The sequence below is a fragment of the Brachypodium distachyon genome, chromosome 1 (assembly GCF_000005505.3).
Source record: "Brachypodium distachyon strain Bd21 chromosome 1, Brachypodium_distachyon_v3.0, whole genome shotgun sequence".
NCBI classification, from domain to species: Eukaryota; Viridiplantae; Streptophyta; class Magnoliopsida; order Poales; family Poaceae; genus Brachypodium; species Brachypodium distachyon.
In genome coordinates this window covers 73,760,922-73,774,860 of record NC_016131.3, presented here as the reverse complement: position 1 = coordinate 73,774,860, position 13,939 = coordinate 73,760,922, and the positions used below count along the sequence as shown (strand labels likewise).

At 41.9% G+C, this 13,939-nt stretch overlaps 1 protein-coding gene across 1 annotated transcript; it reads left to right on the top strand.

Annotated features, from left to right (window-relative positions):
• The first annotated feature begins 200 nt into the window (after positions 1–200).
• LOC100842414 lies at positions 201–5,372 on the top strand. The gene is made up of 5 exons (XM_010230988.3): positions 201–517; positions 879–2,797; positions 3,509–3,658; positions 3,773–3,941; positions 4,051–5,372. Exons 1-5 carry the CDS (start codon positions 274–276, stop codon positions 5,058–5,060), a joined length of 3,492 nt encoding a protein of 1,163 aa, XP_010229290.1. The 5' UTR covers positions 201–273; the 3' UTR covers positions 5,061–5,372.
• Positions 5,373–13,939: the final 8,567 nt, after the last annotated feature.

The following is a 13,939-nucleotide window of genomic DNA, read 5'->3' as shown; positions in this document are numbered from 1 at the left end:
CTTGTTTTAATTTCCGATGGGCCAAAAAGGCTTTCACCGGATAGCAGAAGCAGCAGACAGTTCCCAACTTCTTCCACTATCTGATAGAAAGCCCACTAATAGTTGGGCTAAAGACTGAGCGTGCATTACTAAGCCCAGTAGCCTGCAAGGCCCAACTTGTCTCAGATAACAGAGCGCAAAACCACACTCGCTTCGCCGACGCGGCTTTCCCTTTCCTTCCTCCTCGCACGCAACAGCAAAGCCCGCACCCGCAGCCCGGCGCCCGAGACGACGATGCCCTACTCCGGCGATCGCCGGCTCTCCCCGCCCCCGACGCTCTCCTACCTCTCCCCATCCGCCGCGCCCTTCACCGTCGCCCGCCCCCGCGCCACCCCCGACCCGATCCCCCCCAACGCACCTAACCCTAGCCCTCCGTCGTACCCCGACCTCCCCACCGCGCCGTCGCTCTACGAGTCCTGGGTGGAGCCTCCGTCGACCTACATGGATCGGGCGGCCGCCGTGTCGCCCGCGTACAGAGGTGAGCTGACGGCTTCTCCCGTGCCCAGGGCCCGTGCAATTCTGCTGCGTGATTTATTATTATTACTAGTTTTGTTGTCTCCACGGTGGCGATAATTGGCCAAGGTGCATACTCGATTCGTCCGGAGTCTATTTACGGGCTCGAGGGGTGGGTGTGTCGTGTGGGCATACTACGTAAGATTATGTGATGCGATCATGAGTGCTGCTGGAGTAATTAGGTGATCATACACTTGAAAATATATTAGTACTGAATTGAGCTAGTGTTTCAACTCTGGGAATCATTTACATCTGATTAAAAATTGAATTAGTGTTTGATTAAAAATTTACATCTGTCACCTGACAGCGTCTACCAAATTATGCAGGTTTCGATAATTCTGATGGGTTTCTGATTTCTGAAGATGCACGAAACGATATATACCCTGGGAATCATTTTGGTGCCTCCATGCAGCCTCATCCCTTCACAGCAGGCAGCTCAGAGTGGATGGAAGAGAGGTATCCTGGAATTTACCAAAGAACGTCCAAGGCCCTCTCGAGTGAATTTGGATCATCAGCTGTCCGTCAGCCTTCCGTGCTTCCTAGTTTGTTTGCTCGCTTAGAGAAAGAGCCTTTTTCCACACCTCAACCTGTGAATCAGTATTCCACTACATATTCTGCTTATGATAACTACATGACACATATTCCATCATGCTCAACCTATCCATTGAATTATGACCAGTCCATGCCACCTGTTGTTGCCTCACCTGAAGTATGTGCTGCAACAAAATCATCGTTGCCGACAACAGATGGCCATATATTGGAGAATCCATTCTCCTCACCATATACAAATCCTTGCAGATTAAATCTTGATTATTTTGATACCATGCAGAATGAACAGAAAGATCTCTTTGGTTATCAGACTGCTTATAATAAACATTATGGTGACTGGAGTAACCCCAATAATGGTACAAGAATAGTGGGAAACTATCCACTTGGTACAAGTGGAGTTGGACAGAACTATCTTCTTGGCGATTGTTCTGAAACTGGGGGACCTGTGCATCCTTCATCAGAGGTGAAGACTGGTTTGAAGTGTATGAAACCACTGGGAAACTATCCACTTAGTAGATACGGGGTTGGAGAGAACTATCTAGGTGAGAATAGTGAAACTGTGGGATCTGTGCCTGTGCAGCCTTCATCAGAAGTGGAGTCTGGTTTGAAGCATACTGGATTAGTAGGAAACTATCCACTTAGTAGACGTGGAGCTGGAGAGAACTATCTTCTTGGTGAGAGTTCAGAAACTGGACGACCCGTACAGCCTTCTTCTGAGGTGAAATCAGATTTGAAGAGCTTGCAAGCATCATGTTCCAAAGTTTCTCCTGAACATCCATTTACTCATCCTCGTGATCTTTTCACCGACTCACTAGAGTTAAATAACCCTGTTGTTGATTCTCCTTGTTGGAAAGGGACACCGACCCTGCAGCAGCCATCATTTGATGGTGTGAAAAATGATGAAGCTCCTTATTCTGCTAATGGCTCAGGCGACCTCCATGATTTGCAGCAAGGCAAGAAGCTTTCTGAATTTAGTATTAATAATTCCGTGTTATTTCCCAACCTTCATGATACATCAAATCCTGAGGATAATCCTTGTGTGCCCTATTTCATGAATTATCTTTCTGCATTTAGTCTGCCTTCAGAAAGTAAAAAGGTTGGTGTTCATTGTGATGCACAACCTTCCATTGTTGAGGATTTCAGTGGCATGACTAAGTCTGTAGAACAAGGCAACAGAAGTGATAAACATTTGAGCTGTAAGACGAGAGATGATTTTGGTGGTCAACAAAGTGTTTTCCCTGTCAATGAAAACAATGGGCCTATGGTGTTAGGCAGAAAAATTGGCAGCCATATTGGCTGTCCGATTGAAGAATCTAGTAAGAAAGTTTCAAGCAATGTTGGTGCTGCTCCAACCGCACTGATTAGGAGTTTGACAGAAGAAAGCCTGCAAGGAAATACTTTTGTCCATAAACCTGCAGCAACATTGGAACATCTGTGCTCTGAAATTCCTATGAACAAAGGTCTGGAGCATTTAACCCATCACAACTCAGGTGTTGAGGAGGACTTGAGGAAGATATCTGGAGACAGAATCACATCCAGATCTAAGACTCGAGCAGAATTTATCAAGTCAATGTACGATTTGTCAGCAATGCTTCTATCTACTTGCAATGGTGGTTATGAGTTGGAGGAATCTGAGCATGCACTTGTTCAATCCGTGATACAAAATCTCAGTTCTTTGAGTTCCAAGATAAGCAAGGTATGATTGTATGATACAAAACTACTATTGTCAGTTGGCACAAGTTGATTATATCATGTTTTCATGAGTACTACTCCCTCTGATCCATAATAAATGTCTCAGGTTTAGTAGAACTTTGTACTAAATCTGAGACACTTATTAAGGATCGGAGGGAGTAGTATAAAGCCACTCAGGATGACTTGTACTACATTCTTTAGCTGGAAATGATATAAGTTCCGTCACTTGTATCTAGGTGCTGTACGCCATATTAATTTTTTTTTACTTTGATTTGTTACATCTTTCTGCTACCTCTGGTATCCATACTGTAGTTAGCCTTGATGGTAGTGATATTTTTTTTGGTTCATGTTGACAGATACATTTTCTTTCACTGGCTGAAACATTATATCTTTCTCACTTTCCTTTAAATAGTGTTAACAGCAGCTGATGTGGATGTAAAACATTTCAATACGGGCTTTACATGATTTGGGCTTGATAGTTAACACAATGATCCATTTGGTAGCTGTACAGACCTAGTGCCTTGGCTGGTGATTTCATATTTGGTCCATTCTTGGAAATAATCTGGCAAGCGTGCACTTTTGGTCCTCTCGAAATTTCTTATTCATCAATCAAAATAGCAATTTTTATTGTATTTTCTTTTCACGTCTTACCAATTATAAAAAGACGTTAAACTCTCACTTTTCTCATTTTGGTTTGTTTACTTTATCATGCAAGGCTGCATTCAAAGTTGATGATGTTAATAACAACTGCTGCAAAATGAATTTGGAAAAAGTGAAGTGCTGTGGAAAGACTTGTCAGTCCAAGAAGTTTGCTGGACTCGATGGAGGAAACATTGGCGCAGACTTCAAAACATTTCTTATACAGGTAGGGATTTTTTACTGGCTTGGGAATATTTTTGAGTATCTGTTACGGAGTACATCTGAACTGACATGTCCTTCCTCTTGAGCATGTAACTTATGCTGTCTTCATGTGTTTCAGGATCTTGCTAAGCTGCAAGAGGAGAATGTGGTTAGTGATAGTGAAGATGCACAAATGCTGGTATATAAGAACCTATGGATTGAAGCTGAAGCTTCTGTGTGTAAACTCAAGTATGAACTCCAACTTACCCGCATGAAACCTGCAATGAAACATCACCACCAGCAAACAGGTAAGTACATGTGTTTGTTTGTGTTTGTGTGTGTGTAGCGAGAAAGTGTGCCTTAATTTATCTTGATGCTTTTGAACATTCCTTACTCCTGGCTGTTTTAATTTTGTAGCTGCAGCTCCTGCTGTTTCATTTGGAGAAGCCAAGGTCTCTAACTTGCCCAAATTTGAGGACTCTTTATGTATTGGGGAGATTGATGATTCTAGCAAACACAAAGAACAAAACAGTGTGAAAGAAAGCAATATCTGCAGCGCAACCTTGCTACCACAGGGAGGTGATGAGGTTGATGCTGCTGTCTTTGCTCGACTGAAGGTTTTGAAGCTTCGTGATGAGAGTATAAATGGCTTCCATGAGGACGGTAGTGAGCTGCCAAAGGAAACAAGTAGTTATGACACAACAGATGTTGATGGCGCCGATATGCATAATGAAGTTGATGATATGGTAATTTCTTTAGTGGAGGACATCATCAACAAGCGTCTGGAAACAAGTAGACGTAAAGGTGATGAGGCTGATGGCGCTACTATTGGTGCACTTGAAGATTTTATGAGTTATAATAATACAAGCTCATTGGATGAGGAAACAAACCAAGAGGAGCTAGAATCTAGTAAAAGCAAAACTGGTTGTGCTATGGCTAGGCTTGAAGATTTGATGTGCTGCAATGATGAGATAAGCTCATTGAGTGGGGGCAATGCTTATCTGGTACAAACCGCAAGCGACGATAAATCTGGTCAGCTTGAAGATGGCGTTATGGCCAGATTGCAAGTCCTGAAAAGACGTTTAGACAACACTAGTAGTGTTGTGGATGTTGGACCGAAAGTTATCCGTTCAGATGATTGGGCCGATCTCTTCGAAAGTAAAGAATCCGGCCGCGTAGCTCATGATGGGCTAATTGAAAAGACCGATATGCCTGATGATGTTAAATGCCGAACCAGATCTGGTGAAGCAAATGGCAGCTCTACAGTCCAGTACCTGGGTGCATTGCCACAAGAGTCTCAGGTTCTCTCAGCTCCAGTGGAACCTGCAGCTCTACATTTGCATGACGAGCAGTTCAGCCACTCGCCGTCAGAATGGGAGCATGTGCTGAAGGAGGACTTTTTCCTCCCAGGAAAACCTTTGAAGTGAAGGAAACTCGCCGCTTCCTTGGGTTTGCGATTGTAAATATGTTCTTAAATCTTAAATACTGTGCAAGAAGGGAGCTTGTGACATAAGTTGCAGGATCAACCGTCTTGTATGGCTAAAACTGAACTTCTATTTAACAGAAAATAATCTCAACTCCTGGCTCATACTGAGCTTTGTGTAAATATATGTGATATTGCTCTATCTGGTTGTATGCTTGAATGTATGATGCACAGTACTAAACTGTCGTATAACTGTAACCCTTGATGTTAATGACTGTTATATGTACGGCGAGTATATATCTTATTCTTTTTCGTAGTTGTTTGTGATGGTCTTTTTAGTCCCATCTTGAGTCATACTTATACTATCATGCAGTTTACTGTTCAGTTTTATACTATGGTCTCCTGCTATGCCGCGTCGTGTTCCCTTTTAAGGCATGCGATGACTAATCACACAATGAGCACTTGCACGCCTACGTTAATATTTCTAGTCAAGACCATATATACCCATACTGGCATACAGCATATACTCTTGCAGGCTAAGATTAGATAAAACCAAAGCTGCAGCACACTAGTCCCCTCTTGTCCTGAGGATGTCCAGACCATCACCAGTGCTCGTTGCAGAGATATAGCTGAATTTGCTGCGCGTATCCAGGGCGTATATACATATCTTGGGATAGCTACTTGCACCAGTCTCAGTCTATCAGATCGAATGCATTTCATGTGCTATATTGACTGAGAAAAGATGCCACCAAAATATGATCTCCACCGAAATCAGGATTCAGGCATGCTACCACAACCTGGAGGTGAGGTCTCTCTCTGCTCACTTCATCCAGTACTTACACGCATCTCTTTGGACTCTGGTCTTCCAACAATCCTTTTTACCGTTGCCAGGAAACTTTGCTGTTCTTCTCGTCCTTTTTTGGAAAGTCACTGCAAGCCACTGTGCCAACATCCATATATCCAAGTGAGAACAGGGGGAGGTGGTGACCAGTAAATCAGTAATGCGCTGCGGTGGGCCGGCCAGCCAGTGCAACGGATGCACTCCATCCGTCCCGTAATTATTGTCTCAAATTTATCAAAAAAATAAATATATCTATTTTTAAAAAACATCTAAATACATACATGTAATATTTTGACAAAAATTCTGGAACGGATAGAGTATACGATACGCAGCAACAACCGAATATGACGGTGGCTTATTAATCTGCATATATTTTCTATGGATCTGCTTTTTTTTTCCAGATGTTTGGTTTTATATTTGATGTACGAATCTGGGCCTAGGACTTGTAGGCAGAGGAACACCGGGATTCGCCGGGATTAACCTATCAGGTCCTACCTGTATGAACACCGGGATTCGCCGTCTTGATCCATGCGTACACTGTGCAACAGTATACAGTACTACACCGTATGGCGTGGCGTGTGAATGGGATGGGCAGCAGCATAGCAGTGGCGGCAGGGTGTGCAGAAAGCGAGCCAACGGTTTTTGGCAGGCGTGGGTCATGGCCTCATGGGCTGCTGCTGGGCCCCCACGGCCGCAGATCTAGAAATTTGTCATTTTGTCGTCCAAGCATTATTCTGAGGCCTCCATTATTCTAGAAAAGAAGAAGTAATGTACGCATTATATGTATGCATGTAAGTTCTGTCACAAAGTTTGATATATACTTCTATTCGTAATTTGAAGTATGATTGTTATGGTAAATTTAAACTTTGAAACAATTTTTGAACTCATTTCTTGTATGTACAATATGTATCCAACACAAATAACTACTACTCAAAACCTGCGGCCATTAATTTGGATATGAGAGAATACTATTTTTTTATTGTATTGAAAAAAATTAAATTAACAGTCTAAGAAAATAACACAAAATTGTGGCAAAAAAATGCACAAAGGCCGGTGCACCTATGCATATGATGCATTTTCAGCTCACTTGATTTAGATATATATTACAAGTTTCTACCCGTAGGAAGCTATTGAAAAACCGGATGGCGATTTGCTTTATTTTCTAGTAAATTTTAAAAGTCACGTCATGTGGATTTTAACGAAACTTCACAAATTCAATTTAATCATTTGATATTTTGGAACTCTATAAATAAGATTTGAAATGCTTCTATTATATATGGTGCAAAATCAACTTGGAACAATTAAAATCAACAAAGCTATAAAATCAATTTGGGTTCACGAAGTACTCACGCAGGGGTCGCATCAAGAAACTTCAAAAGAAACAAATTTGAGCTAGACAGACAGACATATAATTAAGTGCTTAATACATTAATGCATAAGAGAATGCCACCTCATCTGAAATGACTTATATTTGGTGAACCATGAAAGAAAAAAAAATCTAGGGTAGTGAGGTCCCCTTCTAGCTACTAGCTACCTATCACCAAGCTAGGGTCCATCACACTCAAGTCCACCTTTGGCTAGGCAGCTTCATTGCAGGGACCATCGCAAGTATCGTTCTTTCTTCTTGGACACTTCAGTTATGTATTGCAATATCCAAGTGACATTTACTTGTTTCAGTACAGATTACTTTCTTATACATGACATTAAGTGTGTGAATTTTCTGGCTCATACACTGACTGAAGAAGAAAAGTCAAATTGAAATTGAATAGTTGATACGTATGTACTGTAGTGGAATGGCATTCAAGGTTATTAATATATATACTAATATGTTACTCCCTCCTCCGATTCATATTAGTTGTTGAAATATTAAATGATCAAGACGTTTTTTACGCATAGATACATTCATGGGACAACAATTAATATAAATCCGATGATGTATATTTTTTTCATGGTTACTTCGTGCTGACAGCTGATAGACTCTCGAGCTAGGATTTGCAGCTTGCTAGCAGCCAGCTCACATGTACGTATACACAGTGATTAATTAGCACTGCGCCGTCCCTAGCTAGCTAGCTAGCTACCACATGCATAACAACTTAATAAACCATGCATGCATACGCATCTATCTCTGCATGCTCTCCTAAGCTGGGATCTGTATTAACTATACAGCCCATACGCATACATAAGCATGATGGTACATTAGGTAGAGTACTTAGCAGCCCTGCAGTGTACGTACACTCTAGCTCGGACCCAAGCCCAAAGGGTCCTTGGTGACGTTGAAAGGGCCACGCCACGCCTCCTCAAGGCACATAATTGGTGGTCCATGCCATGGCATGGCATATGCATATGCAGATGCCCTAGAAAACAACAGAAATATATATAATTAAGTGCATGAGAGAGAGAGCGAGGGAGAGGGAGGGGGGGAGAAGACAATAGCTTTAAGCATGGCAGGGGCAATACTAATCAATACTCTCTCCGCTTCTAAATTTTTGTCGCTGTTTTAGTTCAATTTTGTACTAAAACAACGACAAGAATTTAGGAACGGAGGTAGTATCTTGTCCATGCGTGGCGCCATAACGCATGTGCACTGTACCATTACCATACCATACCACCACACCCCCTTCTTCATTCTCGTTTCGGCCCTTCACTAGTCGCATTCCATCTCAAAGGGGTCCCAGTCCCCCTCATCTCACCCTCCATTACACATACATAGCTAGCTCTTCCCCCACACCTTCGACGGCACGTATAACGGGGACCCCGAATCGGTTGACGATGCGTCTCAGGGGGAGGAGGAGATCAGGAGAGGGATCGGTCGGTCGATCGATGGCGAGAGATCATAGCTAGACAGATATTATAGATCGATAGATGCGCTATACCGCTCCTTTGTATTTCTGTAAAGACTAAAGAGAGAGATGGGTGCTTGCTCGGCCTGCCCCGGTACGCTCGCTCTACCTACCAACCTGCCTTAAGGATATTAGATGCCATGCTCATGAGGTTGATGATGAATTCACCTTATTAGCTATAGCTACCTTCTTCTTCAAAATGTTGCATCCCTAGCTAGCACGTAGCTAGGGCACGCTAGCTAGCCATGTCCTAGGTAGGGGTATGGGCAGGCTTCTACATTTTGCCTTGAACCTCTGCTGGCACTATGGCAAAGGCAGAATGTATTGATCGATAGACCAAAATGATACGCCTACGGTTCTGATCCATGATGTCTACTCGACTCGATCCCTGACGTGCAAGTGATGTGATGCTTGCAACAGTTGTTTCGATCAAAGCCAATTAACTAAATTAATCATGCACATGCCATGCATGATTGTTTACTAATTTGAAAAAAAAAATGCATATTAATAATTGTTAGCCTAAAAGAATTAATATATATGTATGGTCAGTACACCAGAGTAATCGGGCTAGCTAGCTAGTCTGAGTTTATTGATTAAGCTATAGCTGAAGCTTTTACTACAGGGCATGTGCCTAGGCTGGGCATGCATGCACGCAGAGACACAATGACACACGCATTGACATTTGCATACAAGATGTGAGTGAGACCATGAGAAGCAAAGCAGGTGCATATATACAGGCAGATGCCTATCCAAGTGCTCCTTTTGGCCCTGCAGTGGAATGGAAAGGAGATGAAGATTATTCAGGCAATCAGGCAGGCTACCTACCTATACACACACTGCACCACTCTCTCTTAGCTACCAGCATCTCTCTGAGACTCTGACCCCCTCTTCTCTTCTCTTCTAAAAACAAAGGAGTGAGGGGGGCTCCCTACAAGCATTCCTTCTCTCATCTCATCTCATGACACTGGCTCGAAACAGCTACCATAGGATGGATGGATACACCTCTCCTCTCATTAATACCCACCTGCAGCTTTCTCTGCTGCATGCTGCTAGCTCTGTGCAATTGCTGCAAGGCTTTGTTACCACTACATGCATGCAAACAATTCTATGCAACGCGCGTACAGATCAGATCAGATCGACCTGGCCTATCGACATCTCTCTGTGCCATCTTTAGCTGCCTAGCTCTTTCCCCCCTTCAATTCTCCCTCTCCTCCCTCATTTAACCATTTGCATGTTCCTGCCTATGCATTATGATTGCAGGGTGCTGGGGTCCTAGCTATAGCTAGAGATGACAGACATATATATATGCCTCTAGCTTACTCAATGCATGTGTCTAAATGTACTTTCCTATCCTATTTGTGGAGCCTAACTAGGGTGTGCCATCCAGAGCCGATAGTTAGTGTTGAAGTATAAGTGGATTGCCTTGCCCCTTTCATAAGATCGGTCTTTTGGTTGCGTTGGCTAGCGCATGAAGTTCTTCATGATATCAGACCCAAGAGGACTCGAGTTCGAGACCCGGTTAACGCAATTAAATTGCAACTCACTTTCGGTTCACGTTTAGGCCTGCGGGAGCCACACGTGAGGGGGACTGTTGAAGTATAAGTGGATTGCCTAGCCCCTTCCATCATATCGGTCTTTTGGTTGCGTTGGCTAGCGCATGAAGCTCTTCAGTTAGTAATTAACTTTGGTTGTCTATATAGTATTTCTAAGTACGTTGTCTGGAAATTTCTTAAATTTCAGCCACATTTTTTGTCTCTCATGAACTTAATTGTGACCAAAATTCATGTTGTTTCCTTTAATTATGACAAGTATTTTTCAACTTTTGCTGATAGTTTTGTAGTTTCTTAAATTGATAGATTTTCCTTTTTTAACTTCCCATTATTTTTTGGGGTGTGTCTATTTCTTAGTCGTCTGATTTTAAGAAAAAACCTTAAAAACCTCGGTTGACGTATCAGAATCATTGGATTAAGATCTGAAAGACATCCTCACTCTCCCCTCTACAATGCGCTATCGTTAGAGTAAGAACCAACGAACAAGCACGTTGACTGATCTCTAAATAGCAAAACCATTGTCGTTTTCTTTTTCATTTTTTTTGGTATCTGGTTTGCCACAAATATATAATGAAGGGGGTAAATGTATATGTGAATCAAGCTGACGAGGATTGCTTAGTTGTGAAAGGAATGAGCACTCGCACATTGACTTTGACTATGCGCATGCACACATGCATGTATCAAAGGCTCGTGGTTAATTTGACACGGTCAAACTATAGCTAAAGCACGTACGTTCGCATATGCATATGTATATATGCTGATCTAGCTATATACTCCAAGTTAGTGAATTAATGGATTCAACTATATTATAGCTGCTATGTGTGGCTTCTATAAAACTCGTAGCTAGCAGCTGGTTAACCCATCTTCTGCAGTACTCCTACTACTCTGCAGTACTAGCAGTAATTAAAAAAAGTTGACCTTTTCAGTGATCATCATGTCTGAATCATTTTCTTACATTAATTTGCAGCTGCAGAAAAGTGGGCCGGCCGGCATCACTTTTCAGCACAAAAGGATTTACGATCGGTCGAGTATCTCTATGTATGAAGTAAATACTCCAGTATCCTAGATTACAGATTGCATTAAGTCATTTATGTAGTACTGCATAAATGCACTACAGTTGGCCGGGTGACAGTAGCGTAGGCGGCGCATGCTGGATGGAGTCCCCAGAAGCTAGTACTACGTCTGTTACATAATTTTTGTCTCAAATTTTATCAAAAAATGGATATATCTATTTATAAAAAAGTCTAGATACATGTAATATTTCGACAAGAATTATGAAACGGAGGGAGAGTAGCTCGTATCAGTTCAGCTTGCTTAGTCATCTTCCATCAGATTAGAATTAGCCAATGCAATGTATAATCTCCTCTACTCCTCGGTCTTGTTAAAAACGTACGCGGGGCAACGCCGGGGCGCGCGGGATTGGAGTGCCTGATCACGCAAGTGAGAATTGGGTGCACCTGCAGTGTACTCTCGTGGAGAATGAACTAAACTAATTTCTCACATGTGTGTCACAAAGTCAGAAGTAGTAATTAAAACTAAATTTGCAAATATGCTTTAGTACGTTTTATGATTTTAAACTGAGAAACATTTAGTGCTTTGTGCCCATCTGCAAAAAACAGAAACTAGCATTAGTATTGAAATATGTTTTTAATTAGCACAACTTTTTTAGGAATATGGAGAAACAAAACAATTTTGGAGTCCATATTTTTCCTGATGCAACGATGATAATAATACATAATTAAACTACTTTCATCAATTTCTTTTCTTCAGATTTTTACATTTTTTACACTGTTGACCGCGGACCGAAGGGGGCATGTGCGCTCCGGAGCAATTTCCTGCTCGATTATCTTACTATGTGCTACATGTCCACTTGTCCTATGATATGGGATGCCAGGTGCAAGTGCAAAATGCACACATCCCGCTGTCCAATATAGTCGACAAAGTGCTCAACCAATATATCAACAAGCTAGCCGGTCCCAAATTTTTGTCTCTCGATCGGGATGCATCTTGGGTTCAAATTGCTGTTATTTTAGGGAAATAATATGTAGGCAAGAAGATCGGCGTGCTCACATAGGCTTCACCCAGAGCTGCATGTACATCAAGTGCTTATAATAAGCGCGTGTGTGGAAATGAAAATTCGTTTACAGAAAGTATTTTCCCAAATATTTCAAAGGACCCAAGCCAGTCTTGACTTGCCGTTGGCTTAGGAAATATCATTTCGGCTGTTTCCTGCTAGCTTAGCACCACCGCTGGTTTTTTGCTAATCCGATGCTAAAATAGGAATATTATTTTCCTGAAGAGAGATGCCAGTAGCTTTGACGAGTCTAACAGGCCAACTACCGGTCGATCCGGAAACAAACTCCCCAAAAACAAACAGCCACTGGAACATTGTATATGCATATCAGCATCTGCCTAGCTACCTCCTGTGCCAAGTTAACAGCCAACAACATGTGTGTGCACCTTATAAAATAGTATACATTCCTCAGCTCTACTGGTAAGTAAGTACTAGCTGCAGATTGTACCTTATTGTATGCACGACATGTGTATGCTCGTGCCCATAAAATAGACCCCGGCCCTCTCGCTCCTGGCCTCTTGGGAGCTGAGAATCAGAGCTGACCTCTCTCCTGCGACAAATACTACTGGCTCGCTAGCTGGCCCTGCTGCCAATTTTTAATTGCAAGGAGATAACCTGAAATAAGTTCAGAGCCAGTTTGGCCTAATTAAAGAATGCACACTTACAGGCTCACGTTGCAATTATTCTATCTGGGGCATGCATTTATCCATATATATATATATATATATTATATATATATATATCTATATCTATATATATATATATATATGTTTTATTTCGTGGATCTTGAGTGTTGAGATTTTAAGGCAATATCTATTTTATACAGGGACAAAAATTAGACAACCATGTCCAGTTTTCAGTGGCATATGATCAATCGCGCATGTGTGCAGGTCGCAACAATAAGAGTGGTTCAAGGTGATAATTAAACCAATGCAAGCATACACCTAAGAGAGTACTAATATATAATCATGCATATATCCATCATAGTGTGTGTACAATCCCCAAGAAATTGTAGTGTCACTTAGCAAATAAAAATAGCAAAATATCCATTCCGGCTTAATTATTAACCTGCAAATTTAATGCAATGAAATTTGGAAAATCACACTGGCCGCTAGCTAGTTCAACTCAAATTGCAATGCAAAACAACATATATAGCTAGCACACAGATGCATATATACGCAGGTATTCAAATTATTGATCACCTTTTTTTTACTGGAATTATTGATCACTTTCAAATTGGACCAAAGCACATGCATGCACCCAAGACCCAGATCAAATAGTAGGACTGCACAGACACGCAGAGACACACAGGCACACGTATATCATATTATGTAGTTATAAATACGAGCATAAAATACAGTTGTTTGGATACCTACCAATATATAACATGTTGAAAATTCTAAGCCAGCAACAACTGGCAATTTTTGGGGCCTGCCTAACTCACATAAAGGCTCCCCTCCCTATAGCATGACAAGGACAAGCTCACATGAGCTCAACCAGATAATCCACGGGGCCCACTGCCCCCCTCTCACAAGTCACCGTTCCTTCCCCTTTAAAAAGCAAGCTACTTGTATTGAG

Bases quoted from the DNA above. Each gene is read 5' to 3' on its own strand.
- LOC100842414 (XM_010230988.3), top strand. From the start codon at position 274: ATGCCCTACTCCGGCGATCGCCGGCTCTCCCCGCCCCCGACGCTCTCC. The intron at 518-878 runs GTGAGCTGACGG...CAAATTATGCAG, and splicing joins CGTGTCGCCCGCGTACAGAG to GTTTCGATAATTCTGATGGG. The intron at 3,659-3,772 runs GTAGGGATTTTT...CATGTGTTTCAG, and splicing joins TCAAAACATTTCTTATACAG to GATCTTGCTAAGCTGCAAGA.